The 27,515-nt window shown below is 37.2% G+C and overlaps 1 protein-coding gene and 1 non-coding gene across 4 annotated transcripts in view; one reads left to right on the top strand and one right to left on the bottom strand.

Moving 5' to 3' along the window:
* The window catches only part of CDK1 (cyclin dependent kinase 1), a 32,015-nt gene extending 7,181 nt beyond the window's left edge, over window positions 1–24,834 (bottom strand). The window contains exons 1-8 of one of the 3 annotated variants that reach the window (XM_030335162.1): window positions 24,731–24,834; window positions 22,211–22,271; window positions 15,411–15,567; window positions 14,435–14,558; window positions 12,284–12,454; window positions 10,659–10,822; window positions 10,390–10,531; window positions 6,649–6,991 (exon numbers count right to left, since the gene is read on the bottom strand). In XM_030335162.1, coding sequence (XP_030191022.1) covers window positions 6,893–6,991; window positions 10,390–10,531; window positions 10,659–10,822; window positions 12,284–12,454; window positions 14,435–14,558; window positions 15,411–15,567; window positions 22,211–22,247 — 894 coding nt within the window. In that variant the 5' untranslated portion in view covers window positions 22,248–22,271; window positions 24,731–24,834 and the 3' untranslated portion in view covers window positions 6,649–6,892. Of the gene's footprint in view, window positions 1–6,648; window positions 6,992–10,389; window positions 10,532–10,658; window positions 10,823–12,283; window positions 12,455–14,434; window positions 14,559–15,410; window positions 15,568–22,210; window positions 22,272–24,730 lie in introns of those variants that run through there. The other 2 variants (XM_030335164.1, XM_030335165.1) reach the window with 2 other exon arrangements.
* Window positions 24,835–26,231: 1,397 nt separating this feature from the next.
* LOC115527832 lies at window positions 26,232–26,338 on the top strand. Its single transcript, XR_003973068.1, has one exon. It is a non-coding gene; the product is annotated as a U6 spliceosomal RNA (small nuclear RNA).
* Window positions 26,339–27,515: the final 1,177 nt, after the last annotated feature.

Raw genomic sequence — 27,515 nt, forward strand, 5'->3', positions numbered from 1 at the left:
TTACTTGCTTATAATGGGTCTTCCCTCTAAGGATATGTAAAGTCCACCAAGACAAGACCTATTTAGTTGAATACTGTGTCCTCACGTCCTAGCTCAGTATCTGGCTCATATGTTCAGTAAATACTTGTTGGATGAACATTTATAAAATATTACACCTAATAACTTTATATGAAAATCATATGCCAGACTTTATACAGAGGAAATATTCTCAAAGAATCAGCATAATACTGATTTTTCCACAGAAATATGTGTAAAGTAGGGAGATGCTTTCTCGAAATCTGCAACTAATACATAGTTTTGCTGTAATGCTGTAATTTTTCAAGATAGCCACTAACCATTTATAAAATACTTGCTCTAAAATGTACCATGGGAGTTGTTTGGCCTTCTTTGTGACATTAAAGCCCATCTCAAGCTCATTCCAAAATACCTACTTTTCAGCACCAGCAATGGACCCCCCATTTAATGAGTGCTCATATAAGATTGCTCCAGAAAGTAAAAATATTTCAAATGACAAACAGTAAACGTTAAAATAAGTACAGCATTGTAACCACCACAGCCTACAGGAGTTCTAAGTCAGGGAGACCACAGCCTGGCTCACGCAACAAAGGGCTGCACATATTACCAGCCAAAGTACAGTGCTGCAATAGCATAAAGCAGTTCAACCAGCTTGCCAACTTTAAACTTTCAAAAATTGGGGGTATTTGCGTTATTTCACTTTCTATACGGATTTAAACGTAACTTTATATTATTTGACATTTGCATAATCAAATTCACACAAATGGAACCACAGTATATGTCACTAGGTTATCTGAGTTTTAATGTGTCTGTAAATATAAACACTGCTTTAAACTGAACACAATAAAGGGTGGATGGGGAATAAGCAAAGAAGCAATGACTTTGTCTAGCACCAGATGACCTAAAGTGGTTTTGGCAGCAAAATCAAACAGGAATATCTCTTTGAATTCATTTGCTCTACATGGCAAGAGAAGGAAGAAGTAAAATATCTAATACCTAATATTTAAATCCTAGACAAAACATTTCGGTATAAATAGGGAAGTGCTTTATTTACTCTGATCCAAGTCAAAGGTAGTTGGATAATTAGTTTTCTTTAAACAACATTCAGCTTTGCTGACATCTCACTTTCCAAAAGCAGCTGTTAGCCAAATATAGTATTGTTTATTCACTCCCCGGAAGGCTGTTTTTAAAAAGTGCTTCTTCTGGTAAATATGTTGCATCACATAATTGGAGATAACAGGAAAAGTAGGAGTTGCTGTGTGGATTTAAATAAACATATCCTCAAAAGTCCAGTTTTCTGTTTGTGAATAATTCTTTTATTTTTTGCCACTAAGGCACACTGAATTATTCCCTGATTTTGGGTCATGTTAGGAAATATTCCAAACATGACCACACATGAGATATTTCTCTTGAAAAATAAGAGATGGAAGTTGGACCCTTTGCCTTTTCCCCTTATTGTACACGTCAGCTAATGTATGTTAGCTATTCCAGTGCCAGAGACCTTACCTCATACCTAAATTGCAGTTGGATAAAGTTTTATATTTTTTAAGAAAGCCATCTATTTAAAAATACCTGTAGCATCTAAGTCCCAAATTATCCTGTGAAGAGGAAAGAATGAAAATTGCTATTGCTTTTGCAAAGAACACACTCAGTCCCTATCATTTACAATGTGTTTGGCTTGCATGTGCTACTTACATTGTTGGCTACTTCAGTTTCTAGGAACTGAGAATGTATGTAACTTTCTCTGATCTGACTGCTATTTTCTTCTGACCACTTGGGTTTTCTCCTGCCTAAATATTTCATCCTTAAAATACATTTCTTTCTTGACTCCATTATTGACCCAAATTCACTGTCAGAGCCAATGTAAAAGAGAGTAGGAATCTCTTTAAACTGGAAATCAGAAAATCTAGGCTCTAATTCTTACTCCATTGCTGAAATCCATGGTTTCTCCTTGGGGAAAATAAGGATGAAATTGATGTCCAAGAGATCCTATTCAATTCTGAAATTTTTTTATTTCACTCACTAGTTAATATGATTTATTGCTGAAAGTGGGTGGGGTCACACAGTGAATGCCAAAATTTGGGGCATGGAAGGGAAGATGTTTGTTCTTTAGGCTTATCCAAGCTGCTGTGACCTTCTAGACGCATAGCTAATTAAGAGCTCCCAACATACAATTCACATTGCATTTGTCATCTACTTCTTGCGGTTTTAGATGGATGCTGACAGGCCAAAAAATGTTCTGTGCTTACCTGGGAACTTGCAATCTTTTCATGTTCTGAGCCATTTTTCCATTAGTGCTTGTGCATGAGAAGTATTTCAAACAAGAAGCCAAAATGCACTTCTAAAACTATGTTCAAATTCTAGCAAGATTTAAGATGGAGCAAATGCTCTGCTTCCCATTTGGATTCGTGAAGCAGTGAACACACTTCATGACAAACACATTTATATTTTCTTGCACATAAATATGTTTGTCATAATACCAGAACCATTGAGACAAATTGCCATGTTCAGCTGGGAATGTATCTTTTCTCTCTGTATTATAAAGAATGTGTTATGGTACAATTATTCTTGTGGTTTTATAGTTCAGGGCACTTTTATAGTATAGGAAGCTTCTGTCTACTGAAATAACATATGCTACTTAATTACTATAAAGCTCTTTGCAAATATAAAGAACTACTAATACCCATTAGCAAATAAATTTTCTAAATACATTCTGCTTTTGTTATTGTATGATTTCCGTAACAGAGAAGTACAGAATGGTTTTGACATCCTATCTCAAGGAAAAGAATGATTCCTTGTAGAAAAGTAGATCTTACAGATTTCTACTCCTGACTGGTAGGTACCCATAATATAAACATTTCCCCAAAGTTTATAGGTTCTTTGAAAGGCCAAAAGGCATACATTGAATATCAGTACCATTCCACCCAACCAGTACTAGAAGCTGCAGTGAAAACTGATTATGAGCAATAAAAAGCTTTTCAAGAAGATATTTAATTACATAAACATTTCTAACTACAAGGGTGCTTATATCGAGGGCTCCTTTAAAATTATTCATCCAGTTTTGTGTTGGTATCGATAGCTGCATTAGTCAGGACTCTGAGGTTTAAACAGAACCTCAACTCAAACCAGATCAAGCAAAATCAAAACAAAACCCACAATCCCTACACCTACAAGGAACACTGGGTAGCTCAGACAATTTTAAAGCAGCACTGCAGGAACCAGGGCCAAGACCAGAACCAGGGACATCCTGGTCCCAGGAATCTACCACTTTCTCCACTCAGGGAGCTCCAGAGTTGGGGGTGGGGCAGAGGGGTGAGGGGGAGATGGCTCAGGCTCCCAGTCATGTTCTCCCAGGTTGACAATATCAGCAGAAAGAGGGCTTCATTCTCTCAAGGTTCCTATAGCAAAAAAGGATCCTGATGTGTCTTAGTTCATTTGCCCAATCCTTGAACCAATTACTGCTGTGGTATTGTATACTGTAACTGATTGCATCCAGGTCATCCTTAAGAACAGAATGGAGAGCCAGAATTAAGAACCCCAGTAGGACCACAGGCAGTAGTGGGGCTCCCCTAATAAAAGAGGGTATTGCTACCAAAAATAGGATAGGAGAATGGACTGGACTTAAAACTGAACCTTACTTTGGTGACCTTGGTCCTTTCAATCTTGAGATGGAGGTTTCTGATAATCTGTTAATGAGTGATCTGCAAGCCTGCGGTATTGTTTTTGACAACCGTGAGCTTGGTGCTCCTTGGCATCTGGGCTGCCTTGGCTTTAGTTATTTGCCTACCTTCTGAAATTCTTTCCTCTTAAGCTTTTGAAACTAAATAAATACATTCGTTATGGATTGATCTTGGGAACCAACATGATGCCATGCAAAGAGAACAGGGGAAGTCAAAAGCCCCAGATCCTTCCTTGCTCTGGCATTTACTAGGCTTCTGACCCCTGGAAGGTTACTTCGGCAGGTTCTCAGATCTTAGTTTTTTTTTTAATTTTTTTTTTTCAACGTTTATTTATTTTTGGGACAGAGAGAGACAGAGCATGAACGGGGGAGGGGCAGAGAGAGAGGGAGACACAGAATCGGAAACAGGCTCCAGGCTCTGAGCCATCAGCCCAGAGCCTGACGCGGGGCTCGAACTCACGGACCGCGAGATCGTGACCTGGCTGAAGTCGGACGCTTAACCGACTGCGCCACCCAGGCGCCCCTCAGATCTTAGTTTTATCATCTGTAACATCAATGCCCGTTCCAAGGTTGCCATGAAGAGGAACGTATGTAAGGCACAGTGGCTGCTCACATGTTCAATTACCGAAGGTGAGGTACCACCACCTTTAGGCAAACTTAAAGAATCGTGTCTAATGCTTCAAGTACTAGGCCGAGAGCTGGACAACGAAAGGGTAAGACATGGCCGCTGCCCTCACTGGACTTGCATTTTAGTAAAGGAGAAAACAATAGAGGGAACATGAAAAAAACTGCTAAGCGTGCAAAGAAATTACCATGTACTAGAACTTCACCTATACACTCTCCCATCTAGGGTTGCTTTTTAATGGATTTAAGCACCAGTTACTGTGGCAGAAAAACAGAACTGCCCAGTTTTTTGTAATAGATTGAAAAGAGGACATTTAGGGCATCCTAAATGGACACGGCAAAATACAGGCAAAAATGGACATGTCCTATATATGCAGGATGCTTGGCAACCCTATCTCTATCCTGACAACCATCCTACAATCCTATTTATATAGTTATATAAATATATTACATATATTTACATAAATAATAAATCCTATGATCTCCACTGTACGAGTTAACAGACTCAGAGACACTGGGTGACTTGTTCAAGGACACAGAAATGGCAGAACTGGGAACCAAGCCCTAATCTCTCTGGCTCTAAAGCCTGGAATCTTTATACCATTCACTTTTCTCCACAAAGACAATGGAAGGTTTAGGGTCAAATTCCATTTTTTAAAAAAACAATTTATATATATGCCATGTCCCCGTGTAAATTACCAAGATTTTATTGTACATTATGTATTAATCTCTGCATCATTATTGCTTGTATATTTAAACTTAAAAAAAAAACCCTATGGCAAAGACTAGGGACAATGCTAACATAGGGCAATTGTCACAGTGCTATGCTCAAGTATATGGAAGTCTTACATTGGTGACAAAATATATAGCTATCTCCTGTCTGTCATGAAAAAGTATAGACTGAAACAGAAATAGAACAAGTTAAAGATACTGCATAATGCCATGAAGTTTTAAGACAATGAAAACTAGATGTCATTAAACTCACCACTAACTGATGGTAACGGGCTGCATCAGAATCAGCCTGGGGAACTTCTGAACAAAGTTTCCCGGGATACATTTCCCAGTTTTCAACTTCAGAACTGCTCAAGAGTAGGGCTAGAATTAGTTTCAGGTGTTTCTAGTGTACAACAGACTTAAGAACTACTGACCTAGAGACATGTTCCATTTTAAAATTAATCAGAAGCAAGAGAGCACAAGCCAATTTAAAATATGTATGAGATGAGGGAGGACCCAATTCAGTAGCTTTCACCCAGCTACTGAAGCTGACATAAACACTTTACACAGCACTACACAAAAAAGTAGGACACTCATTATAGCAATCGATCACACACACTGTTCTACCATCTCGTTTCCCTGATTCACAATGTAGGTTCTAAATTGATGACTTATTGACTTTTCAAACAATTAGACTCCATGCATCAGTGAGGTTGCCTTCTGCTTCTACGAAATCCACAAAGCCTCAACCATTTGTAACCCTCATGTATCTAGACATTACTGAGACAGAAGTACCAAGAAATATTTACTCATAAGATGCGCTGAGTTTCTATTCTACATGGTGAGGAGGGGAAGTTGTGAACTACTATAGAGTTGCAATCCACAATTTGAAAAACTGATGCAGTTCAACACTTCACTTTATAAGTAAGAAAACTCAAGCCTAGGGGGATGTCATTTCACCATCTTAATCAAATCTTTTGTGTGACCTTTCATTTACCAAATCCCCACCATGAAATCTTAACTCTTAACAATGTGACCCCAAATGACTTCCATCCCTAGGTTCTGCACTCTCTTACTGCAGACTGACTGTAAGTCAGACTTGAAAGCCAAGATGAGCAGCTCCTTTGTCTAGTTATTACCTCTGACCAAGGCATAAGAATTCACTTAGACAAACAGCTTTCGTAACCTACCTAAAAATAGGCTAGTTCATAAATTTTCTAAACTGTTCTTCCCTGCTGTGAGCAGCCCTTGATCTTTGACTGTAAAACCTAGCAAACTTTGGCATGCTCTAATGTTAGTTTTATAGGTTACTGTAAACCTCTATAAATTTAGCATCATTTCTCAAATCTCAATAGTTTTCTCATTCTGAATGCTTGAACATTTAGGTCACAAATTGAAATAACAGCAGAAAAATACTCATCTTTAGGCAGGTTGTACGGTTACCACTTGGCAAGAAACAGACAAAAATTTAAACAGAGCATAAAAACACTTCAAAGCTTTATGAACTTTGAACTTAGCACACTTTCCTAAATTTTGGTGGTTCCAACTACAGGAAAACCAGACTCTAAAGATTTGAGATGATTTAAGCTAACTCAAAATTTTTCCAATTCCTGACATCAGTACTAGATTTATACTTTTATTATGGTAACATATAGTTGTTACAGTGAGATCTATAAACATATACAGAATTATTATATTTAAATTCATATAGAATATTTACATTTTTAAGTTACAGTTTTGAAATCAGAAGATGAAGTACAGCTTAAGTTTACGACAAAGAAAAACACAAAACAAAAGATAGACAAAGCTAACAGTAAAAATATAACTATCTGTTTTTGATACGTGGAAATGCTCAGAAAGCTACATCTTCTTAATCTGATTGTCCAAATCATTAAAATATGGATGATTCAGTGCCATTTTGCCAGAAATTCGTTTGGCAGGATCATAGACCAACATTTTCTGGAGGGGGGGGGGCGGGGAGATAAAAAAGAAAAAAGGTTTTGACTTAAGAAATGAACCATAAAAAAATAAAGCTTTAATTTTTCTACCAATAAGCCATAAGCTAATAATTTTAATAAAAATTACTACCAAATGAACATTTCCATTAGTTCAGTACCATACCACATAAATGTCTCAATCCTCCATACTTCACCCTCTAGCTCTTATTCCTTAAATCGTAGATACCTCAATAACCTCTTTCTGCTATAAATTATGCTTTAAGACACAAGCATTCTTAGTGAGATAGAGATAGTTTTAAAACCAGGACATAAATTTAAGAAAGATATCTAGTTAACTATATTTACTTTGAGAATTAAATGGCCATCTGAGTTATTTACAACATTCTTGAAATGGTGGCAATTAGCTATAGTGGTTTCTAATGTAGCTTCCATCAAGTTCCAAATAAAAACAAAACCAGAGCACAATGTGTTATAAACATAGTTAAAATGAGAGACTAAATGAATGATGGTCAATCTAGTATTAAACTTAATTTACACATAACCAGAAAAGACTGCATAAAGTTTAATGCTGATCTTAAATTTTATCTTTAAGAAACATTAATCTTAAAGAAAATCAAATCAATAAGCAAACCAGACATACTTTTACTATCTAGTTACCCTTTGAGCTGCTATTACATATTTAGCACTATATTAAGTACTTGACACATACCGTGTTACACAATCCACACAACAAAGTATTGGTCCCATTTTACAATGAGGACACTGAGGCTCAGAGGTTAAGCGGCTTGCCCCAGCAATTCATAAAGCTAAGGAGTGGTAAAGCTTAAATGTGAAACCAAGTCTGATGTTTTACAGTAGTGGTTCTCATCTGGCTGAGATTCTGCCCCTCAGTGAACATTTGGCAATGTCTGGCATTTGGCAATTGTCACAACTGAGAGGAACATGCTACAGGCAGGTATAGGGCAAAGGACTGGAATGTTGTCAAATATCTTACAGTGTACAGGACCGATCCCATTAACAAAAAATGATCCAGTCCAAGATGTCAATACTAGCTAGACTAAGGAATCATGATTTACAGTATTTGAGTTTCATTGACTGAAGTGAAATTCTTTGTGTTCAAGAATTACAGAAGCTAAAAAGACAGATACAAAAGGCCTTCTAAGTCAAATCAACAATATTGATACATAAAATATCTGAATGACAGGTAAAGGACTTGGGATTTCACTGTAAGCAATTTGGAAATCTGAGCTGAATTTAGAGGCATAATGATTTATACATTCTGAAAGGAGACCAAAGACCAATTAGAAGATTTATAGGATAATATCACAATATTACATTAGCCAAGATTCATAAAAATTAGTTCCATCTAAAAGCTTAAGATTTAGGGGGCATCTGGGTGGCTCAGTTAAGTGTCTGACTTCAGCTCAGGTCATGATCTCACAGTTCATGGGTATGAGCTCCGTGTAGGGGGTCTGTACTACAGTTTGTGGGTTCAAGCTCTGTGTCGGGCTCTGTGGAGTTCTGCACCACTGGTGCAGAGCCTGCTTGGGATTCTTGCTCCCTCCCTTCTCTCTGACCCTCCCTCACTGTGCTTTCTCTCTCAAACTAAATGTACTTAAAAAAAAAAATAAACAGAAGTTCGATATTTAGAGGCGCTTGAGTGGCTCAGTCAGCTAAGAGCCTGACTCTTGATTTCAGCTCAGGTCATGATCTCAAGGTTTACAAGATCAAGCCCTGGGTAGGGCTCTGCACTGACAGTGCAGAGCCTGCTTGGGATTCTCTCTCTGCCTCCCCGCCCCCCCCACGTGCACTCTCTCTCAAAATAAATAAACTTTTAAAAAAATAAACAAATAAGGGGCGCCTGGGTGGCGCAGTCAGTTAAGCGTCCGACTTCAGCCAGGTCACGATCTCGCGGTCCGTGAGTTCGAGCCCCGCGTCAGGCTCTGGGCTGATGGCTCAGAGCCTGGAGCCTGTTTCCGATTCTGTGTCTCCCTCTCTCTCTGCCCCTCCCTCGTTCATGCTCTGTCTCTCTGTCCCAAAAATAAATAAACGTTAAAAAAAAAAAAAATTAAAAAAAAAAAAAAAAACAAAAGCTCAATATTTTTTTTTATTTTTATTTTTATTTTTTTTAAATATATGAAATTTATTGTCAAATTGGTTTCCATACAACACCCAGTGCTCATCCCAAAAGATGCCCTCTTCAATACCCATCACCCACCCTCCCCTCCCTCCCACCCCCCCATCAACCCTCAGTTTGTTCTGTTTTTAAGAGTCTCATGCTTTGGCTCTCTCCCACTCTAACTTTTTTTTTTTCCTTCCCCTCCCCCATGGGTTCCTGTTAAGTTTCTCAGGATCCACATAAGAGTGAAAACATGTGGTATCTGTCTTTCTCTGTATGGCTTATTTCACTTAGTATAACACTCTCCAGCTCCATCCACGTTGCTACAAAGGGCCATATTTCATTCTTTCTCATTGCCACGTAGTACTCCATTGTGTATATAAACCACAATTTCTTTATCCATTCATCAGTTGATGGACATTTAGGCTCTTTCCATAATTTGGCTATTGTTGAGAGAAAAGCTCAATATTTAAATACTGTTCTAAAAACAATTTTCCTAAAGCAGGCCTAGGACAATTTCTTTTTTATCCTAATAGATTTTTTTGGCCCTATTTTTAAAGAAAACAACTATTAGTTGAGAGTGGCAATGTAGTAGTAAATGCAATTTTTTTTTTTTATAGTTACTGCTTTTTTTTTTTTTTTTTTTGAGAGAGAGAGAGAGAGCAGGGAAAAGGAGCAGAGGGAAAGAGATAATCTCAAGCAGGCTCCATGCTCAGTGCAGAGCCCTATGAGGGACTTGATCCCAAGGATCCTGGGGTCATGACCTGAGGTGAAATGAAAAGTCAGACATTCCCCATGGATTTATAAGAATTACATTATTCCTCCTAACCTTTCTGATGTAGAAACAAGGCACAAAGTAAGAAATGAGAGTTCATGCAGTAAATGGTTTTAATAACTAAAAATATCAAGCAATAAGGAAAAACCTATGTCTCGGATAAACTAAAAAGTAGTACACACTGGGACAAAAAGTTAGAAGGGAAGGCCATTACACACCAGCAACTTAAATAAAGGTGTACTAACCCTGGCCTTGCCTTCACAGAGCATCTTCGCTATGTAAGATTAAAAAACCAAACAAATAACATCTAATTCTGAATCCTCCTCTCAAAACTATAATGTTTCTTGGTATCTAAAATGAAGCTAGTAACAAAATAAACATTAACAGTCATAATAGCTATGTGCCTAGCACAATATATATTGGCTTTCTATTTCCCAGGTAAAAGACAGGAATTGAGTACATTCAGAATCAATAATGTTGAAATCAGTATAAAGGGTCTTCTTACCGAGAGCAGATCCAAGCCATTTTCATCCAAGTTTTTGACATGCGATGCCAGACTTCCTGGTTTCCACTTGGGAAATGTATTCTTATAGTCCTGTAAAGATTCCACTTCTGGCCACACTTCATTATTGGGGGTGCCCAAAGCTCTAAAAAGCCAGAGAAAAACAAAAAAAAAATTATTAAAGCATACATATAATCTTATTGTTAAACATGTTGCCTTATTATTATTTCATCTGAAAACTTCTTAAAAGCTTAAATATAAGGCAAAAATACCTGAAAATTCTGAAGAGTTGATCAATTTCTGAATCCCCATGGAAAAGTGGTTTCTTAGTTGCTAATTCTGCAAATATAGTGCCTATACTCCAAATGTCAACTGGAGTTGAGTAGCGAGCTGACCCCAGCAGTACTTCTGGAGATCTATACCAGAGTGTCACTACCTATTACAAAGCAAATTTTTACACTGAATAAAAACACCTTTAAATAAATACATTAAAAATTTTTTTTACTTAAAAATTAAATTAAATATTAAATTTAAAAAATACATTAAATACCTAAATATAAACATTTATATTTCAGTAGGACTATCCTTTAGAAAGTTCCATTAATTCCTCTGATAATATTGTTTGAAAGTCATTTAACTATACACAATATAGTAAATGGAAGATAAATATTTCATTCCTAAGTTCTATTCATTAGGTTAAAAAACACTATACAAACATACCAACGCTTTTCTTGCTTTTCAAATCATTAGAGGAAAAGGATAAAAAAAAAATAGTCAAGATAGCATTCACTTTTCAAAAAAAACAAAAAGGCAATTGATAATAAATTCAGTGTGGCACCGTACAAATGAATGAATACTGCTTACATGCTAACAATGTTAAGTCAGGGACTCCTGGGTGGCTCAGTCAGCTAAACGTCTAACTCTTGATTTCTGCTCAGGTCATGATCTCAGTTTATGCATGAGCTCAAGCCCGGTACGGAGCCTGCTTGGAATTCTCTCCCTCTCTCTGCCCCTACTCCACTAGCACTTGCTTGTGCTTTCTCTCAAAATAAACTTAAAAAAATAAAAACATAAGTCAAATAACAGTGGTCTAGGGCTAATCTATTATTTTACTATCTATAATTTGTCACGGCAAAAATATCATCTCTAACTTAAGCATCTGTTTAAGCCAATGGGAACCAAATAATCTTTATTTATACAGCTATGGGAAAAATAATAAAAAGGGATGATAAAAAGAAGCCAAGACATCTAACCAAATGAACACTGTTCTAAGTTTTGATTTGAAGATAGTCTTTGGGATCAGGGATAGACAACCCCACAGAAGACAGTTTTCCAGAAGCTCTCTACTATACAATTCAATATTCCCTTTCTCTCCAGAAATAACAAATGAAATGCCATGTCATCTGTATTAACACTGAAAAACATTATAGTAGCTTCTAAATGTACCTGAAACAGTAACCCTTAGGTAAAAAAACCTGTCTTTTAACCAATTTGTGTACCAGATGATCCAAGCAGGAGACAAAAAAACACACAGGAGATTTGCATGGGTAAAGTTTACTAAGAAAGATTCTTAACTAAGAGAGGGTTAGAATAAAGAGACTGACTAATAAGAAATAATAATTTCTAGAACTGTAGCAAGGATAACCCCTTCCTCCTGCAGTGCCTCTCCAACACCATCCACTGACATCACACCTGCTGGCAAAGAAATAATATTTAAAGGTCTGAGTTAGATTTTCACATAACATGCAGTGAAGGGTGAGTTTGGAGCTGAGAGGCAATAAATTAATCCTGCACAATGGAAACCTTTATTATTTCTTTCTTGACTTAAAAAACAAATACAGAAAACAATCCAGCAATCACACATACTCTAAAACACAAAAACCACTATTCTACATACCTCATGTGTATATACTCTAATAGGTATTCCAAAAGCTCTGGCGAGGCCAAAATCAGCCAATTTAATTGTTCCTTTGTCATCAATCAATAGATTTTGAGGTTTTAAGTCTCTGTGCAAAACTCTTCTGGAGTGGCAAAACACAATCCCTTGTAGAATTTGGTACAAGTAACTCTGGAAGAAGGAAACATAAGTTAGAAACTTAACTGTACCACACAATAATTTTCTAAATAATCTTCGTGGGTTTGTTTCAAAGATATAAGAAATTATAATGCAGGTAAACAATTTAACTGCCACAAAAGCTTTCAGGCCATTTGAGACTAGCAAGCAGCATTTGGGGTGAGAAGCCCACTGATATGCTAAGATATTCACCTTATGGACACATCCATATGAACTCATTTAGTCTTCTACTATTTTTCATCTCTCAGTCTTTTTTCATCTCTTATTCTTAAGTCCTAATTAGTTTTCTGTATAGAAAGTTTTTTAAACTTTTATCTATATACTTATAGCAACTCTAATTTTATTAAGATTTGTCCATCTCTATTTCTTATTACATATTCATTTCCTCTTTAGAAACCTTGGTCACAGATTCCAAAAGAAATAACAAACAGGATATTATGATTATATATTTAAATAGAGACAATTATTGTAACATGCTATTTATTAGTTCAGAGAAAAGTATTATACAAGACAGGTGTTGCCAAGACAACATAATTGTCATTTGAAGCAACATGAATATTACAGAAATCTGAAGTATACATAGTAACAATATTGACTTATAAAGTTCAAAATTATAAAATAATACATAAAATCAACTGTTGGAACAAACGGCTAACCATTAAGATCCCTAGTTCTTTATACCAAAATAAAACTTTGATCCATCCACACAATTTAAAACAAACAAAAGGGAGGTGTGGCAACCTACTAAAAAATATTGTCAAGTATTGTTCTAGCATACACGATGTTTGAAAGACATATAAGCTAAAGTCCAAAAGTTATGTATAAGACTGTTAAATATATGATAAAAATTATTAACAGTATATGCCATTAACAAGTCAAAACAACAAAAGAAAAAAGGAATAAAGGGAGTATTATCAACATGTTAGCAAAAAGGACCTTAGAGACCAGTGAAAAAATATCCTAACAGAAACATCAATGAAGATGTTTATAAATGGCTAAAAAATGAGATACAAAATATTTGCCTTTTTCACATGATGGACTGATAAAATATTTAAAAGATTGATAAAGCTAGGTACTAAAACAGTAACTGTTACCCACCACAATGAGTAAACTGCTACAAGTCTTTGGAGGGCAACTGGCACTATCATGATTTTAAATGTAAATAAACATCTTCAACTCATTGATTTAAGTTATAAGAACTTATCCTATAAAATTGCAAATGAAGATCAATATACATAAGGATTCACTGCAGCATTGTTCCTAAGAGCATGAATCACCAAGCTGGAAAACAATTTCAATGTTTATTAGTATGGAACTGGTTTAAATAATCAGATCAAACAGGTAAGGCTATATGTTGAATGTTTCACAGTAAAAGGGTTTTACAGTTTTGTAAAACAGCGTATGTATGTACACAAAGTTGACATGCAAGTGTCTGTAAGACTATTAAAAAACTAACAATGGGTACCTACCTCTGAGAAGTGGTTTGGTAGAGTTAGTGTAAAGATAAGACATATCCACATATACACTTCAGTGCTTTTAAAAAAATTATACATTTATAATTTAGAAATTATACATTTATAATATAGAAATGTCTATTGTAAATTAACCAAAACATTCAAAACCAGAATAAAATAAAACCACTTGCCATCATTACCTTACCCCAAGCTTTTGTTACATTGTTTCACACATATGTGGCCCTCAAATAAAGACCAAAACATCCTAGCTTCCAACAATGGAATACATACCTACTGGTTTTGTTGTCTCAGGCACAACTTTTCACTCTACAACTAGAAGCAGTATCTAGTAATAAAAGGGGTAACAATCTAACCTATAGACTGTGGAAAAAAAATCTTCCTAGTTCTACTTCCTAACACTCTTTCCAAGGATATTCCCCCAAAACACAGAACTTCTACAGAATAGACCCTTTACACTCACGATGGATAAATACTAATAAACGTTAAGTAAGCTTTTTACCTTAACAAGTGAAGATTCCATGAACTGACCAGGAGGGATGGAATCTAAGTATTTCTTGAGATCCATGGAAAGGAATTCAAAGATGAGATATAACCTGGAATCTTGCATAAGCACATCTTGAAGACTGAAAAACAAAACAATTATATGGAAAAAAATATCTACAAAACATTTTTGACCTCTCACAAAATAAAACTTCCAAAAACTTAACGGTGGCTATCACAGAAAGTGAAGCTTTAAGAAATGTTCTGTAACAACAAAAAGTACATACTGTTTTCAGAAAGAAGAGATGGTAGCTTCCCTAGTAATGAAAACCTTAGTTCTAAACTAGAATTTGAGAAAGGACTCTCAGGGCAGCAACTGAAAATTACGTAATATTATACAGAAGGTACTAACTGTCAAACCACTTCTATTACAAAAGAACATTTCTAGGTTGACTACTTGTTGCTCAGAGTTTGTTTTTTCATTGAAGTGAATTACAGAAATAAATTTTAAAATTTATTAGGAACACTTAACAGTTGCTCATTATCTCCAACCCCAGAAAAATGCAATTTAACCGTAACTTGGCCTGTTAGGAAACACCCTCCCTCCCCGCCAATACCAATCCAAATAGTTAAAAGAAAGAAAAACACTTTTCTTTTTCATCTGACAGAACTACCCGTCTTAGGACTCTGATTAAGAGGTCTTCAAGGACCAAAGTTCAGACTGGTATAGGTGATAATGGTCTGTGAAAAAGGATTTTTTTCTCCCTTGGCTGGTTTACCTTGAGTTTTCAGCTCCCAATACTAATCTCTTATCACCCTGCTCCTGTTTTAACAGCCCATTTTTCCTATGCCTGGCACCCCCAATTAACAAAAATAGTAGGGTTCTCTTCTGCTCAGCAATTAGACCAGATATTAAGCAAATGTAAAAATTTCTACGTTGAAATTCACACTTGAAATAGTATGCGGAAAATGGTTTAAATTCAAATATACCATACCTGACTATATTTGGATGACGAAGTTCTTTTAATAGAGAAATTTCCCGAATCGCAGTACTAGGAACCCCTTCCTCTTCACTTTCTAGTCTGATTTTCTTCATGGCTACCACTTGACCTGTAGTTTTGTGTCTACCCTTATACACAACTCCATAGGTACCTGAAATAGACAAAGAAAATGTCTACTATACGACACCCTCCACAAACTAAGATTTTACAAAATGACTCATCTTGTAAAATGTCACGTGATAGAAATGTCTACTGTGACCAGCTAGGAAGTATCATACTCATGATGATACTCTCATCACTTCCAAAAAGAAATTGCGGGTAACTACAACCTATCACATCTATAGTTTAGAAATAAAGTTCATGTAGTCATCACAATTTTCCCATACATTTAAATAACAATTTCCCAGCACATTTTAGAGAAGAAAACAGATCCTTTGCAGATCAAAATTTATCTTTCAAATATCCAATCTAACAATAAAGCAGGCATAAAATACAGGGTGAGGATTTGGGCTGAGGAATTATTAACAGGAGTCACTGTGACACTTTCAGAAAACTTTGTATAGACTGCTTTATGCATATCAAATACATACTCAACCCTTATCTAAAAAAGAATGGGGCTAAAATATTTTATTAAATATTTATTAAATATGGGGCACCTGGGTGGCTTAGTCGGTTTAAGCATCTGACTTTGGCTCAGGTTATAATCTCAAGGTTCATGAGTTCAAGCCCAGCATCAAGCTCTCTGCTATCAGCACAGGGCCTGCTTCAGATCCTCTGTCTCCCGCTCTCTCTGCCCTTCTACTGCTCATGCTTTCAGTCTCTCAAAGATAAACAAACATTACAAAATATATATTTATAAAATCTATTAAAGTTCACAATATCTACTATATAGTAGGAAAGCCTCCCACCCATTCTGAAGTTAACAAGAACACTGATTTGGATATATAGGCTTCAGATAAGGAGTAACAATGTCAATATAAGGGATCTTGGGCAGGAGAAGGGTGGATACAGAGGACAGAAGTGGCAATATTAAGGGAGGCAGATTAGTTGATTTAAAAAGTTCATATACAGGACACATTTAGTCCCCAGATTTAGTGCGTTTTAAAACTGGAGTGGGTGGGGTGCCTGGTTCAGTAGGTGAAACATGTGACTCTTGATCTCAGGGTCATGAGGTCAAGCCCCATGATGGGCGTGAAGCCTACTTAAAATTAAAATAAACAGGGGCACCTGGGTGGCTCAGTTAGGGATTCGATTTTGGCACAGGTCATGATCTCACAGTTTGCGAGTCCGAGCCCCAAGTTGGAGTCTGTGCTGACAGCTCAGAAGCTGGAGCTTGTTTTGGATTCTGTGTCGCCCACTCTTTCTGCCCCTTCCGTGCTCATGATGTCTCTCAAAAATAAACATTAAAAAAATTTTTTCAAATTAAAATAAATAAATAAAATCTTAAATAAATACAATCTTTAAACTGGAATTGGAAAATTTAGGGAGATCCTGAACTGCTTGACTATACATAAAATTTTACTGAATACCTTATTATTCTTCTGTAACATCAGTATAACTTCAAAAGTGATTAGAGTACATTTTTCTAAAGAGATCTATTCTAGTTTTTACTAGTTTCTCCAAAGGTAGCAATGTTTTTAAAGAGGCTAAGAACTACTATCAAATTATCTACTGGCTTAATTAGATTATTAGAGATGGTTTGGTGAGTGGCAAACTGATGTTATATAAACTTTGTTCTAATTTTGTTTTAAGATTTTATTTTTGAGTAATCTCAACACCCAACATAGGGCCTGACCTCAGAACCCTGAGATCCAAAGTTGCATACTCTACCAAGTGAGCCAGCCAGGATCCCCTAATTTTGTTTTAAAGAGAAATTCTAGGGGTGCCTGGATGGTTCAGTTAACTGACTTAGGCTCAGGTCATGATCTCATGGTTCGTGAGTTCAAGCCCCATGTCAGGCTCTGTGCTGATGGCTCAGAGCCTGAAGCCTGCTTCAGATTCTGTGTGTGTGTGTGTGTGTGTGTGTGTGTGTGTACGCGCCCCTCCCCCACTCATGCTCTCTCTCAAAAATAAACATCCAAAAAAAATTTTTTTTTAATTCTATACAATAGTGGGTCTTCCTAAATACTGGTGTCATTTTAAAGACAGAATCTGACTAAAGAGCCATTTCACATTATTTTGATTAAATCTGGATTAACTGTGACTCTTGGACGACCAAAGTCATTCCAGATTTTAAAAACCTCAATTTTATGGATCTTTACAACCATCTTTAAAAATTGGTAACTTTCTGTACACTTAAAATCTGTCCATTTTTTGGGTATAAATCATACTTGCATCAAAAAACACAAAAGTAGTTAAGTCAGAAGCACAATCACCTGGCACACTGTGAAAGCAGACTCGGGAAGAATCATCACTTGCATAAATATAATATAAGCAGTTAATGGTAAATTCAGGACTAAATTTTTCCCCCTAATATTCTTTCTTTCCTTCAAGTGTACAACCTCATCAAGGTCTAAAATTTACTCATAACAATTAATTAACTTATAGCCAACACTTAGTATTTACCCAATTTTAGAAATCACAAGTGCTCTATGGTTCTCTTCTTTCTCTTTTTGAGCCATTACCCCTCATAACTACTGGTACAGAGCTCTAGTTAAACAGACCAGAATGATTCTACTAGGCAATTACCAAAAATTATTTATAAGATGCATGCATGGTATGTACTCTGAAATGAATTAAACATTATTAAATTTTTAAAAATATTATAGTCAAAGTTATGGAGACTCTAAATGCTAAGCACAAAACCTTTATGTAACACGTTTATTGAGTGAATAAAGGCCAAGTTAGGTCCCACATCATGGATATAGCTACCATGATCCAAAAAGATGTTTTCTCATGATAGAGTTCAAAAACTAAAGTGACAACACTCAGATCTTTGTAATTTAGAACCCAGAAAATGTCTTTGTAATAACTGAAATGAGGAAAGTCTATATTTAAGAAATGAATCAGGTTGTCAAAATCTAAAAGTGTTGGGGCGCCTGGGTGGCTCAGTCGGTTGAGCGTCCGACTTCGGCTAAGGTCATGATCTAGCGGTCTGTGACTTCAAGCCCCGCGTGGGGCTCTGTGCTGACAGCTCAGAGCCTGGAGCCTGCTTCGGATTCTGTGTCTCCCTCTCTCTCTGACCCTCCCCCGTTCATGCTCTCTCTGTGTCAAAAATAAATAAAACATTAAAAAAAAATTTTAATAAAAAAAACCTCAACGTGTCAAGATAGAAAAAGTAGGGGAACTATTCTAAGTTAGAAAAGATTAAGGAGATATCAATCACTAAATGAAATGCAGAACACTGACTAGATCTTCAGAAGATACATGCAGAAGTATTCGAAGTAAGACATATCTGCAGCCACCCTGGAAAACAGTATGGAGGTTCCTCAAAAGTTAAAAATACAACTACCCCTCAACCCAGCAATTGTGCTACTTGGTATTCATCCAAAGGATACAAAAATGTTGATTTGAAGGGGCACATGCACCCCAATGTTTATAGCAGCACTATCAACAATAGCCAAAGTATGAAAACAACCCAAATGTCCATCGACTGACGAATGGATAAAGCAGATGTGGTATACATATGTACAACGAAATATTATTCGGCAATGAGAAAGAATGAAAGATTGCCATTTGCAACAATGTGGATGGAACTAGAGTATATTATACTAAGTGAAGTCAGTCAAAGACAAATATCAGGATTTCACTCACGTAGAATTTAAGATACAAAACAGATGAACATAAGGGATGGAAAGAAAAAATAAGACAAAAACAGAGAGGGGCGCAAATCTCAAGAGACTCTTAAATACAGAGAACAAACTGAGGGTTGCTGGTGGAGTGTTGGGTGGGAGAAGGGCTAAAGGGGTGAGGGGCATTAAGGAAGACACTTATTGGGATGAACAGAGGGTGTTAAATGTAAGTGATGAATCAGTAAATTCTATTCCTCAAATTATTATTACACTATGTTAACGAACTTGGATTTAAATTAAAAACATAAAAAGTAAAGCACACCACTACAACTTACTTTACACTGGTCAACAGAAAAACAATATGCTAAAACACAGATAATAAAGTAAATGTGACAAAACTAACATCTTGGTAAAAGGTATTACAGGTTCATTAAATTTATCTTTCAACTTCTCTGTATGTTTGGAAATAAAATAAAAAGTTGAGGGAAAGAAATTTAACTTTTCAAATCAGTACTATAATGTTAAAATTTGACCAGGTATCTGGCAAAAAGCAAAAGAAAATACTGTGTGAAAGATATCATCTAGGCCTTAAATTATTTGTACAATTTATTTTTTCAAAAACAATGTCCACCAAAGGGGCGCCAGGGTGGCTCGGTCAGTTGAGCGTGTCCGACTTCAGCTCAGGTCATGATCTCACAGCTCGTTGAGTTCAAGCCCCACATCAGGCTCTGTGCTGACAGCTCAGAGCCTGGAGCCTGCGTCAGACTCTGTGTCTCCCTCTCTCTCTTCCCCTAACCCACTCACATTCTGTCTCTGTCTCTCTCAAAAATAAATAAACAGAAAAAAAATTTTAAGAAAAAAAAAATGTCCACCACATAATCTAAAACTGCCAGGCACTGGAGTAGTCAAAACAATACAAGCCAGAAAAAGAAACAGGAAAAGACACTAAGGGAAACTGATGTTATTATCAAATATTTGACTACATCCAATAGTGCTGGACACTACTGCCAGGCACTGTTCAAACAGCTGTGAACAAGACAAAATCCCAAACCTCACAAAGCTTACTTACAGTGTAGCAAAGAAAAAGGATATTAAGGAAAACAAATTGAAAGAATTGCCATTGCCAAAGGCAATGAACAAGGCATATGAGGAGGTATCATGTAGAAGAATTGGGGAGGCTTGTAACTTCAGTAAATAGACTACATTTCAGATTACGCTCTGAACCACTTCTATTTGTAGTAGCAATTACAGTACCTTCCTCAAGAGTCAAATCTGTAGTCTCTTGCATGTTAGGAGTTCCAGAGTTTCAAAGAAAAACACATTTACACAAAAAGAATGTTTCTTTTTATTCCAAACTAAAAATCAGAACTCATTAAATTCTCTGAAGACTTAAGAAAAACTCAAAGCAGAAAACATTAAGTCTGTTAATCAAACCTATTTTTAACTCAGAAACAAGACTAGCTTAGTTGACCAGGTGTTAATAAAGTATCTAAGTGATTTTTTTAAAAAATCATCTAGGGGCGCCTGGGTGGCGCAGTCGGTTAAGCGTCCGACTTCAGCCAGGTCACGATCTCGCGGTCCGTGAGTTCGAGCCCCGCGTCGGGCTCTGGGCTGATGGCTCAGAGCCTGGAGCCTGTTTCCGGTTCTGTGTCTCCCTCTCTCTCTGCCCCTCCCCCATTCGTGCTCTGTCTCTCTCTGTCCCAAAAATAAATAAACGTTGAAAAAAAAAAATTTAAAAAAAAAAAAATCATCTAACATTTGTAAGTTAAGAACAAGAATCAATCTCTAACCCAACCACCACCCAAACATATCATTAGTATCTTACTAAATTCTTTCCAGTATTCTGCCCTTGGCTTTTTAGTAGTACTCCTTGTACAAGTATAGTTTTGGAGAACACTAACAATACACTAGTCAGAAACATCCCTGAAACAGAATCTACATACATAGGGGTGCCTATGTCGGTTGAGCATCTGACCTTTGATTTCAGCTCAGGTTGTGCATTTTCTCACGGTTCCTGGAATTGAGCACCGAGTTGTACCAAAGCAGAACCTGCTTGGGATTCTCTCTCCCTCTTTCTACCCCTCCACTGCTCATGCTCTCAAAAATAAAAAAAATAAATAAATAAACAAAAAACAAACCCTATATAAATTAGACTCTAATAGTATAAGTTGTACCATTTATTCCTATAGAGTTTAGAATGTTAATACCAAGACTTTTATATAGAAACTTAGATGCTCTTGGGGCGCCTGAATGGCTCAGTCAGTTAAGCATCTGACTCTTGATTTTAGCTCAGGTCATGATCTCAGGGTTTATGGGTTCAAGCCTGCATAGGGCTTTGATGCTGGCCGAGCAGAGCCTGTTTGGGATTCTCTCTCCCTCACTCACATGTTCTCTATCCTTCTCTCTCAAAAATAAATAAACAAACTTTAAAAATTAAAAAAGAAAGTTAGATTTTATGTTGGGGGGAAAAAGGCAAAGGGATATTTTTACCCATCACTTATGCCATATAAACATTCTTTAAAAACTTTAATGAAAGTACCACAGAAAGGGAATGAATAATTATACATAAGAGTTATTGGTTTAGAATTGTTTAAACATGTAAACAAGACAGATCATTTAAATCTAGGGAAACTATATAGAAAACTTCTTTAAATTGGCTTAATAGCCTATTGTAGCAGCTTAGAAAGGTTAGGTAAAAATATTTACCTTAAAAACAATTGTAGGAGATTAAAAGTACACTGTTAAACCTAATTCTACTGCCCTAACCTTTCCCAACACACATGAGTTATCAACAGTCTTCTCAAATTACAAATACTGCTTTAAGTGTTTCATATTTAAGATAATTGGGGGGAAGAGGGTTGCCAGGTAATCATATCAGAATAATTTCAATTCTCTTGGATATGAACATTTGTGTTTAAGTTACCATGTAAAGAACATATAATTAATGCACATTAGCACAGGATACCATAAAGATTTGATTTTAATATTTACATGTCTTTATGTCACAGATGTTATAAGCATTACAAAATCCTTTTTTAAAACTTGGGTATTAAAAACACTCACCTTCTCCGATTTTCTCTATTTTGGTATAGTCTTCCATAGTTAATCGTAGATATGGTAGATCCTAGAATGAGAGGAAAAACTAATTTGATCACATGATCACCTGCCACTATAACTCAAAAGGTGGTTTAAAGTTTGTAATGAGATACAATGTGTAAAGCATTTTCCACAGTCTCTAGTACAGTGTTAATTTCCCATTAATATTAGTTACGTTAAAACAACACTTACAGGGGCACCTGGGTTGCTCAGTGGGTTAAGTGTCCAACTTCGGCTCAGGTCGTATCTCAGTTACTGAGTTGAGCCCCAGGGCAGTCTCAGTGCTTGCTGACAGCAAAGAGCCTGCTTGGGATTCTCTGTCTCCCTCTCTCTCTGCCCCTCCCACACATGTTTGCCTGTGTGCTCTCACTCTCAAAAATAAATAAACATTAAAAAAACCAAAACACTTATAAAGGAAAGGACTTCTGCAATTAAGATTTTCCCACCTTTCTTGGCTCTTAAAACATCAGAAGTATTTGTGTATCTTAACCAGTATAGTAGTTGCTTCTTCCAAACAAATTAACACTCAAATTTAGACACAAACTTATCTATACACCCCAAACAAAAAACAAAAGTATGTTCTCTTTACATAACACTTCTAAGAAGCACTAATGTGTGCTAGTTATACACCCAAACACTTCCATAAATAATATTTGACTGAATTTGTATCGCTTCATATTTTTTTGAAGAGAATTCAAAAGAAACATTTTTTTTTTTTTAATTTTTAACATTTATTCAGTTTTTGAGAGACAGAGAGAGCATGAGTGGAAGAGGGGCAGAGAGGGGAGACACAGAATCCAAAGTAGGCTCCAGGCTGAGCCCGACGCGGGGCTTGAACTCACCAACCGCTAGATCATAACCTGAGCCAAAGTCAGATACTTAACCAACTGAGCCACCCAGGCGCCCCAAGAAACAGTTTTTAAAGACACAAGTAGCAGGACGCACAGCTGGCTCAGTCAGAAGAGTGTACAATTCTTAATCTCAGGGTTGTGAGTTCCAGTCTCATGTTGGAAAGAGCACATTTCACTCACTCACACACACACACACACACTGGGTGCAGAGATTACTTAAAAATCTTAAAAAAAAAAAAAAAAAAAGACACCAGTAGGGAGCTAATGTGGCCATACTGCTCACCCATTAGCAAGACTGTTTTAATGTCTGCTAAAATGCTGACAAGACACTCAAAACTTCCACAGCTGAGAAGTTTGCCGATGAAACATAACTTCAGAAGCCCAAATCATAATTCCCTTGATTTCCTAACACACTCCTCTCCTCACTGATAAGATCATATATGTAAAGGTGACTCTGAGTGACACTTTAAGTTCTATTTCTCACATTCATCTGCAAAATTATCCCAGAAGTAGAGACAAATCTTTTTAAATGAAGAAAAAATTGCACTACATTGTCATGAGGGCCAATCTTAAATATTTTTTATTTTAATGTGACAAAATAGCAATAATTAGGATAATTGCCTTTTTTTTACAATATCCAGATTTAATATGCCTAATGAACAATAAGACTTTGAGCTCTCTTTGAACAAATGGCTAAAACTTCAATTTCAAAGTTGGGCTTAATTACCCTCCCTCCATTTTCCTGTTTGTAACAGTTTAAAATAAAGGATGTCACTTTAAAATGCCTTTTGAATATCTCCTGGGGCTGCGTACTATCAGCAGGATGTAAAATGCCAATGGCTTCATCTCCTAGCCAGAGACCTCCAGGTCTTTAAAGGAAGCGGGACGTGCACATGACCAACTCTAGTATTAAATAAAAATACTAACACATACATATTTGTATCTATCTCTACGCATTTCTTAGCTTTCCACTTTGCATTGTACGTAACAGCCACCAAGCATAAAATTAAAACGAAAAATATCCAAATTCCCTCTGGCTCTATGCCTCGGCCAAGTGTTTTTAAATGCCTTGGGTGCACAAAGGCCCTGGGCACGGAGGCAAGCCCGAGAAGGCCCACAGGTTAGTTCGGTGTTCCGGGACGGCCTGGGTTTGGGAACCGGCGTGGGTATCTGGCCCCGGAGCCGTCTGGCCTTCCGCCCCCGAAGGCTAGAGCAGGGCGCACAGGGGACAGGCCGGAGCCGCAGGGCCTAAGACGGAGCCTGGCACTCCGCGTCGTCGAACCAATGCAAGGGTTTGGCTTCAACCAAGACCCGAAAGCCTCCTCAGCCAGGTCGGCGGCATTTTTCCGGAACAGCCGATCGCGACCCCTGACTGCAACTCCGAGGCCAGGGCAGCCCCAGCCCTCCCCGGTGTACGTCCGCTGGGTCTGGGCTCCCGTGAACCTTCCTGGAAAGCCGGGGCCAGGCCCGGAGCCGAGTGGAGGCCCGGCCTAGTCTCCACAGGCCCGGCCTGGCCCCGCGCAGACCCCCGCTGCCCAGCCCGGCCTCCTAATACCACCCGGTTCCTCAGCACTCCTTCTCGGGGGCCTCCGAGCCGACCCCCGCCGAGCACACACCCCTTAGGCATGACCCTGACCTCAGCAACTCTACCCGGCTTATTATCCCACGACGAAAGCGGCAGCAGCTACCACGTCAGCGTCACTCTCACCTCAACTTCCAAGAGCCAGCTTTGGAGTTAAGTGCAAGCTGTTTCAAACTCACCGCGCTAAAGGGTCCGGGGCCCACCAATCAGATAGCCCGTAGACTTTCAAAGGAGCCAATCGGAGCCCAGCCACGCTTGGGCGGGCCTTACCGGGTGGCTAAAGCGCGAAAAAAATGGAAAGGGCGGCTGGAGAAAAAGCAGGAGGGCGGGCGCCAACTGAGTCTTAGCGCAGGCGCTTTCATTCAGCCCAGAAGAGTGTCGTCCTACTGTTTCTAGTCGTCGGAAATCTACCGTTCACCCTGGGTCGGGTACTTCCCCTTCTAGTATTGGCAAAAATAAAACTTTTTGCACTCAAAGTGATACTACATATACATTTAGATTCCATTACTTTCACTTCTAATACTTAAAGCTAGCGTATATTTATGTTTTTCTAAGTCGGTGATTTTCCAGCTAGGCCAAAGAAGGAGCACATTTCACACATGCATGCATACATATACATATATGGATATATAGATATACATATATATATGTATGTGTGCATATATGTATATATGCATATACACACACACACAGATATATATACAGATATATTCACTTTCTAAAATGTTTAGTGTTTTATTAAAGATTGCATTTATTTAAAAATTAAAAACAGGGGCTCCTGGGTGGCTCAGTCAGTTAAGGGTCTGACTTAGGCTTGGTGAGTTCGAGCCCTGCATGGGCTCTCTGCGGTCAGCACAAAGCCCGATTTTGGATCCTCTGTTCCCCTCTTTCTCTGCCCCTCCCCCTCTTGCTCCCTGTCTCTCTCAAAATAAATAGATAAAACTTTAAAAAAATTAAAATTTAAAATTAAAAAGTTTTAAGTTAAAAACAAAATTTTACATTTTTAATTTAAAAAAATTTTCACATCAGAATTTTAGTTGATTTTTTAAAACACAAAAATTCACAATTCCATGAAAGGAAAAAAAAAAAGATCTAAATTATACTTTAAATAATCCAGTATCCAAAACTTTCTCTTTCATTGCCCTCCACCATATTCTTAAGAGAAATTTCTGCACTTGAACTATCTTTAAGTCTTTAAGAAAATATGAGTAAAATAGAACTAGGAATAATAAGAGTCCCTTAGTAAGAATTTCTCTTTGGCCTACCCTTAATGGGATGTAGAAGAAAGAGTGACTACCGTGAAATCTACAAATATGTATTAGAAGACTCAGATTATGGGGTGCCTGGGTGGCTCAGTTGGTTGAACGTTAGACTCTTGATTTCAACTCAGGTCATGATCTTAGGGTATGTGAGTTCAACCATCAGGTCAGGCTCTACACTGGCAGCAAGAAGCCTGCTTGAGATTCTCTGTCTCTCTCTCTCTGTCTGCCCTGCATGCTCATGCTCTCTCTCAAAAACAAATAAATAAACTTAAAAAAAATAAGACCCCAATTAGATGCTCTTATAGATAGCACATTTACTAAAATTGGAATGACACAGAGAATATTAGCATGGCCCCTGGGCAAAGATGGCATGTTCCATATTTAAAAAAAAAAAAAAAAAAAGCAGCAGCAGCAACAGCACCAGATTAGGGTAAAGAATAGAGGTAGTATATCACATGCATTTAATTTAAGTGTTTAGTACCTTTTTACACAGTGAGCAGTTTGTGTCATCTGGCACTATTTGTGGTACTAATGCACAGCCTTAACAATGTTATGCTCCTAGGTGGCAGAGCATTTGGGATTCACAGTGGAGGTAGAGGGTTGTGAAATCTCTGCCTGAACCTAAGAACTTTTAAAACTTACTTTTAAAATCCCAAACTCACATTCTAAATGAAGACTGACTACACCAGAGAAAGCTTTAGAGAAGAAGACTGTTCTCTGCCAGTTCAGGGTACTGATTTTAATGAGAGTATATATATACATATACATATATATGTTTCTGGGAAGCCTCAGCATTCATTTTATAGCATCTAAAAACAGCTGGTAATTCATTATATCCGTTTTACATTCAGCATAAAGAAGACCACAAGCTTCCACAGCTGTGATGCTAGATTTTTCAATTTAACTCAATTATCTTTGTTTTTAAATTTTCAGGGGGTATTATAAATTCATGCTATCATCTCAGCAAATACAGTTTATTAATTATTTGGGCCAAATTGTATTCAGTGTCTCTAAAGTACTTTCCAGACACAAAATTAATCAGATACAATTCCTGCTGTAGGTGGTGGGGGTGGGAAAACACATGATTACTTAGAATTGTGTTCTAGCACTTATGCTGTAATTTATGCTATAAAGTGAAATGAGAACATAGAGGGGGAGATTATGAATTCGAACAGAGGAAGGGATATTTGAATAAACATTGGAGAAAGAATTGTGGGGGTGGGGCTTCCAAGCAGAGGAAATTCCATGAGGAAAGCACTGAAAGTCAGCTCAGATAATTCAGGGTGCCGCCATTGTAGGGTGCAGGGGGTCCTCAGGTGTTAAGCAAAGAAGGGAGTTTGGAGTCAGAATCTTGAAGAGCCCTGAATACTGTTGTAAGGGGCTGCACAGGAGAGGTACAGAACCATTTCAGAACCATTCTTGACATACTATGAAAAATGAACAGAAGAGGATAGGATGAAAAGGCATGTGCTCCTAAAAATTTCCTATTTATATTTTGATAAACTCCATTTAGGAAAAAAAAAAATATCTGTTGGCACTGCATATGTTTGTTTTGTTTTATTTTTAGAAATAAACAT

This window comes from Lynx canadensis, chromosome D2 (genome assembly GCF_007474595.2).
Source record: "Lynx canadensis isolate LIC74 chromosome D2, mLynCan4.pri.v2, whole genome shotgun sequence".
Taxonomy (NCBI): domain Eukaryota; kingdom Metazoa; phylum Chordata; class Mammalia; order Carnivora; family Felidae; genus Lynx; species Lynx canadensis.